Raw genomic sequence first — 7,171 nt, 5'->3', positions numbered from 1 at the left:
AAAGATGTCTAATACAATAGATAAATGTTCTATTTATAATAAACTAGCTCCTATGGTTTACATGAGTAAGTAATTGATGCATAAATCCACTTCCGGGGCCCACTTGGTGTATGTTTGGGCTGAGCTTGATCTATCCACGAGCTGAGGCTTCTCTTGGAGTTGAACTCCAAGTTATGACGTGTTTTGGGCGTTCAACTCCGGATCATGACGTTTTTCTGGCGTTTAACTCCATACAGCAGCATGTACTTGACGTTCAACGCCAAGTTACATCGTCAATTTCCGAATAAAGTATAGACTATTATATATTTCTGGAAAGCTCTGGATGTCTACTTTCCAACGCCGTTGAGAGCGCACCATTTGGAGTTCTGTAGCTCCAGAAAATCCATTTCGAGTGCAGGGAGGTCAGATTCCAACAGCATCAGCAGTCCTTTTGTCAGCCTTTTTCAGAGTTTTGCTCAAGTCCCTCAATTTCAGCCAGAATTTACCTGAAATCATAGAAAAACACACAAACTCATAGTAAAGTCCAGAAATATGAATTTAACATAAAAACTAATGAAAACATCCCTAAAAGTAGCTTAAACTTACTAAAAACAACCTAAAAACAATGCCAAAAAGCGTATAAATTATCCGCTCATCACTAGTTCAAATGATGTTGCACTTTCTTACTTGAAAAATAGAATGGAGGATTGGAACTCACATCCATTAAGGGGTACTTTCAAGCATGGCTGTGAAAATGAAGTCCAAGTATGATAAGTATTGGGAAAATATAAAGAACACAAACATGATGATTTTAATTGCAGTTGTTCTTGATCCTAGATATAAGCTTCAATTGATTAAGTGGAGTTTTGAAAAGTTGTATGAAAAAGAAGATGCTAAATTTTTAACTTCAAAGGTGAAGGATACACTTTTCAAGGTGTTTGATAGCTACAGGCTATTTGGTGGTTACTATCAAAGGTCTACTCGGCAAGATCCTCCTGAAATTAGCACACAAGAGCTTGAGGCACATGAAACTTCTTTTGCTATAGAATTTGAGAAGGAAATGCAATTCAATGAGAGTGTTAACAAGAATGAGGTGGAGTTATATCTTATGGAGGCATTAGAGAAGAGTGGCGTGCAATTCGACATTCTAAATTGGTGGAAAGTGAATTCCACTAAATTTTCAATTCTTGGGGGGGGGGATTGCAAGAGATGTCTTAGCCATGCCAGTTTCTACAGTTGCTTTAGAATCGGCATTTAGTACTGGAGGAAGGGTGTTGAATAATTATAGGAGTTCTCTAACTCCGATGACAGTTGATGCGTTAATTTGTACCCAAAATTGGCTCCGAAACTCTCCAAAACTTGTCCTTGAGGAACTCATCGAGGAATTGGAGAAGTTAGAATTAGGTAAGGTTAAGTTTCTATTTATAATTTTCTTTATTTTAATCTAGTTTTTATTAATATATATTATTTGTTATGATTGTTTCTTGTTTTATATATTTTATAGAAGTTGCACTCACTCGTGATCCCAATGAAGAAGATTCTGGTGTTGAGTCTGATTAAAGTACATCTTGTTAAGTTGTTACGGTAGGAATTGTTCTCCTTATATTATTATTATTATTATTATTGTTGTTGTTGTTGTTGTTGTTCTTATTATGTAACTGTTTTTTTTTTTTAATTTCAGGTTGGTTTGCATTATAAAGTTTTAGCTATTTTCTTGGAGAAGACATCACACCATAACTTTGCTATCAGTTTAATGACAATTTATTTTTATTTTCAATTGTGTTAATTGTTGAACTATTAAACTTCTTTAATTGTCGTATTTGAATTCTATTGTCATTATATTTCATTAGATCAAGACTTTGTTAGCTATTGTGTATTTCGGTTTGTCGATTTCAATGTTATGACTTTGCATAATAGTATGGTAAAAATTTTTTTATTTGATTAAAAAACCGAACAAACCGAACCAAACCAAACCAAACCGATTTTAATTGGTTTGGTTTGGTTCGGATGGCTTTGAAAAAAAACTGAACCAAACCGAACCGCAGCTTAATTAAACGATCAGATCGGATGACTTTTTCTTCAAAAACCGAACCAAACCGCACTGCGAACACCCCTAATGGAGAAGAGAGATACTTTGAATTCCTATTTACTGTTTATGACTCAAAAGCTGATATGAAGTTATTTTTTATGACATGTGGGCCATAAATAGGAATTGAGATGAGTTCCTATTAGAAATGGTCTAAAGGTCGAAATGAACCTTTTTCTTTTTTTTTTTTTTTTGTCAAAGATCGCATTGTAATTCTGGAAAAAGATAGAGATTGGATTAGTATTTTACTCCTTTGTCAATTCTTTTTTTGGCTTTTTTATTTAAATAAAATAAATTAATTATTTACTCAAATAAGCCGAATTATAGAATTTTACTATTTTAAACATTTAGTTTTATTTTTATTGGCACAAAAAACGAAAACTTAAATTTCAAAGATTGCACAATACAGAAAAAAAATTTTACAATTTCAATATTTCTTGACAGTAAAAATCTAGAAGAAAATATTCTCTTATTTATATAGTTATTGCCAACCAAAACCAGATAAAAAAATATTTTTTTTGTATTTTTGTTGCCAGCAAAAACAGAGCAGTTATGGCTATAAATACCACAACCCTTGCCAGTATTTTAAAAAAAGATTCATTTGCAAAATTTGCCATTTGAGTGGGAAGGAGTCCAAAGAAAAATAGAGGAGATGTGAAAGAAAGGAGAAGAAGAGTGGAAGAAAATATCGCACAATAATGACATTAATCAACTAAATAAAGATAGACATGTTGCGGGCCATCTAAACGAATAGGTTAATAGTGCGTAATTTTTTTTCTATTTTTTTTAGTTATGAAAATTAAATTTTTTTATATTTATTTTTGTTTAAATTAGTATAAAATATAAACGTGTTAATGTATGTTAGTATTAATTTTTAGTTGTTAAGATGATAGGGATCTAAATTTAAAATTTATTTATTTATAGGTTTGTTTAAATTAGTATAAATGTAAACCTGTTAATATAAGTATTAATTTTTAATTGTTAATACGATAGACATTTAAATTTGAAATTTATTTTCTTAGATTAGTGGATACATTTGTTTAAATTAATATAAATTAGTCCAAATTAAACTGTTTATCTAATTTAATTTAAATCGAAAAATGATTAAAACCGCACTAATTTAAATTTAGTTGGATTCTATTTTTTGCAAACCGCGTGGATCAAATTTAATTTTGGATCTACTTCTCAAAATTAATTCAATCCAATCTAAAGCGCAAAATGGGATATAATAATATTGTTTTATTATCATATTTACAATTTTACTTATAATATGTTCAATTTATTATATATTTTTATATTATTTATGTATTATTATTATTTAATAAATATTTTATGTTTAAAATAAAAATTAATTATTTATTTTAACTAAGTTATAATTTTATTTCTATTCTTATGTTATTGTTGATTTTTTAAGATATTGTTAAGACTTGTTATGTCATTGTTAGTTATTTAAAATTTCATACTGAGACTTGTTATGTATATTTATTTATTTTATTTTATAAAATCGCAAATCTAATCCAATTCAAAATGCTTGAAATTGGATCGAATTCTTTTTTAAAAATCATCCAATATAAACTACACTGTAAGTAAAATTAGTGTTCGGATCAAATGAATTTTTGACCCAAAATTGATTCAAACTGCACTGCAAACATCCCTAGTATAAATATATACTTGTTCATGTATGTTAGTATTAATTTTTAATTGTTAAGACAATAAAGATTTATTTTTTTAGATTAGTGGATAAATTTGTTTCAATTAGTCTAAATATATACTTGTTAAAGTATGTTAGTATTAACTTTTAGTTATTAAGACGATAGACATCTCAATTTGAAATTTATTTTCTTAGATTAGTAGATACTTTATTTAAATTAGTATAAATATAAATTTCTTAATGTATGTTAGTATTAATTTTTAGTTATTAAGATGATAGAGATTTAAATTTTAAATTTGTATTTTTAGGATAGAAAAATAAATTAGTAGATGTAACTTTAGTATATATTATTTAATTTTTTTATTTATTTTCTTAGAATTAGATTTATTAATTTTATTAGAAGTGTGTATATATTATATGAAAAACTTTCGAGTAATTTTTAATATTTTTTGTCATCGTTTGACCAGCACAAATACTAAATTGTCTTTAACAAATAAATTTTACTAATTCATGTGTGTAAATTCTTAAAAAATATAGGTGCAAATGGTATTAATTTATGTGTGCAAAGTTTGGTAAATATAGATACAAATTATATGCTTTTTGTTTGTAAAATTCCTATAAATATGGATACAAATTATTGTTAACCAAATACTAGCCTAAAAAAATAATATTTACTGGCTAGGTAGGATTGTTCATATTATATTATTATTAATTTTTCAGATTATATTTATTATTAAATTATGAGATTTATTTGCATATGTTTATATAATTTATTTAATTTTTAACAAAGTCGTGGAGTCCTATTTGAGGAATAGGAATTTGGTTGAGGGACCACCAAAGGTACTCCTCCTCCAGAAAATATTGCACAGATAAGAGACTTCACTTTTGATAACTTATTGTTATCTGCTTTTATTGAGAGGTAGCGTTTTGAGACGCATATTTTTCATATGCATAGATAGAGAGCCAGTTAAAGGGTGCGTACGAAATTTTTAGAGACGGTATGTCCATGATCCATGAAAATTGGTGGTTGATACACTTAGATCCATGCCTCCACAGCAACCGATTCAGAGGGTGAAACACATTCGGAGTCATACAACGGAACGGTGATATGAGTAAAGACTCGGCTGAGGAACATATCATTAGATGCGCTACTTGATGTTTATAAACAATATGCACGATTAAATCCTTTGGTTGATTGATAGTCTATTGATAATTGATTAGTCTAGTACCACCATACATATCAGGTAAATCCTGTTATTCCTTGACTTGGAGAGATGTTAGTGATACTCGTGGAGATCAACAATGCTCATGAACTTACTATTGTTTGTACATGACTATATATGAATCATGAGGGAGGTGATTTGGCAGGTTATATCACCCTTAATCCTTACATATTTTTCATAAAAATGAGTATCATCAATAGATATAAGAGGTGAATACTGCAATACAAGGAGAAAATATTCAGAATACTTTATCGAATTGCATAGAGTCAAAGTTCCAAAGATTGGAGATTATGTACTATACCAACCAAACGCTCTATTACATTCAACAACTTTGGAAGTTGGTTGTATGACTCTGTTTTATCAATTTTTAACAAATCGAAGGTGATTAGATATCTAATGGTTTGGGAGCGAAACCTACTCCTCTTTACGAGTACCAATTTTCTCAGAGTGCATCAAAGACCTTTCAATCGAACAAAAACTTAAGAATATATGAAAACAATAAATAAAGACCTTGAAAAATACATTGACTGAATTTGAAATGATTTGCATTGAATTTAAATGAAATAGAAAAATGCCTTCGATTCAATCAAAGGACCTTTGAAATGGAAAATAAAGATACTGGAACGTAAAATTGGACAAGGAAATTAAATGTTGTTTGAAAGATAAACTTGCAAGAAAAATAAAGTTTGCAGAAAATGTAAATGGAAAGATAAAAATGGTGGAAGGAACTTTACAGAAAAGAAACTCGAACGCAGACTCAGAAATTCGCTAGGATATGAGTGTTCTTGAATATTTTCTGAAGCAAAATTTCAATCTTTGTGCCTTCGAGTCTTCTCCTCTTTATAGAAATTTTCAACGAATCAGATTGAAATGTAACTCCCTACGTACATTAATCCATCAATAACTGCTCCCGCTTCTTTTGTTTGTCCAAAGTAACTGTTAGAAGTTCGAAACTTGGATCCCTCGACTTAACACATCGAACAGCTTGTTGACCAAACGTGGTAGTTCTGACTCTTGCTCAACATCCCTTCCTAAAGATTCTAGCTCTCTCGATGTAAGCTCTTCTTTGAAGGCACACGCTTACTAACTTTTCCAATACACTCGTTTCTCAAAATAAATTATTTTCGACCAATAGACTCTTTCTAGTCTCTATAAAAATATTCTTATTTCTTAACATATTAGTTTAATTAAGTAACTATAAACAGACTTTTTTTTTTAATAATAAACTAATTTTATTATTGAAAAATATTAAAAAATTATCATAATTTATTATTTTTTGTCATTATTCAATTATGCAAGTTTTAAAAATGTGGGTTAAAACTTAAAAGTATGTTATTGAATTATTAGACTAAAGAAATTGAATTAATAGTTAAAAATAAGAGTAAATAACCATTTCTAACCACGAAAGATTCAAGTAATGGCAAATCTATCGATAAAAAAATAAAATTAACGCTATACCCATAAAATATAGATTTCAGTTGATAAAACTATTCAAATCCAAAAAAACTATTTAGAATTTTTAAATTATCTTTTTTTACTTAACCCAATCTCATTTTCTATCTTTCTCTTTCTCTTCTTCTTCCTCTTCTTCTTTCTCTTCCTCTTCTACTATCACACTCACCTTTTTGTTGAATTATTCCCACAACACTCCACCACCGCAATATCTACTCCAACGCCACCTCATGCTTAAAACAAAATTGAGTTACATTCATTCTTTTTAAAAAAGAAGATTGTTTTGCTTCTTTGTAGCAAAAATATACCTATAATCTACTGTCTTCACTTTCACTTTGAAAAAAAAGTGTTTGAGATTTTTTATTTGATTGGTCATTAGACCATGAAAATGAACAGGAATAAGACTACATAATTATAAAAGTAGAGGAGATTTCAGTTAATAGATGAACTTGGCACACTAATAACAAAAAAAAAGGATTTAATAAAGTTTATTGAGAGTTAGGGAGTAATGTGGGGCTGAAAAATCAGCTTACCTAGCTATTGCTTAGTATTATTGCTGTCTTGTATTTATTTTTCATAAGCAATATTTATAGAATTATTTTCTCTTTCTATTCTATTCTTTAATATCATTATTCTATAATGTGTTTATGAGAATATCATGAGAGAAACTAATTATTTGATCCATGTACTTTAAACAATCAAGAAATAATTCCATATCTCATAAAAATGTTTAATGAAAAAATATTTTTTGTAATTAATAAAAAGAAGAGAGAAAAAATA

General features: G+C 28.6%; 1 protein-coding gene across 1 annotated transcript; it reads left to right on the top strand.

Moving 5' to 3' along the window:
- Nucleotides 1-721: 721 nt before the first annotated feature.
- LOC140184164 (zinc finger BED domain-containing protein RICESLEEPER 1-like) lies at nucleotides 722-1,237 on the top strand. Its single transcript, XM_072234459.1, has one exon. It carries the CDS (start codon nucleotides 722-724, stop codon nucleotides 1,235-1,237), a length of 516 nt encoding a protein of 171 aa, XP_072090560.1.
- The last annotated feature ends 5,934 nt before the right edge of the window (nucleotides 1,238-7,171 follow it).

This window comes from Arachis hypogaea, chromosome 4 (assembly GCF_003086295.3).
Source record: "Arachis hypogaea cultivar Tifrunner chromosome 4, arahy.Tifrunner.gnm2.J5K5, whole genome shotgun sequence".
Lineage (NCBI taxonomy): Eukaryota > Viridiplantae > Streptophyta > Magnoliopsida > Fabales > Fabaceae > Arachis > Arachis hypogaea.
The sequence above is the reverse complement of the archived record's forward strand: the minus strand, read 5'-3'. Positions and strand labels throughout refer to the sequence as shown.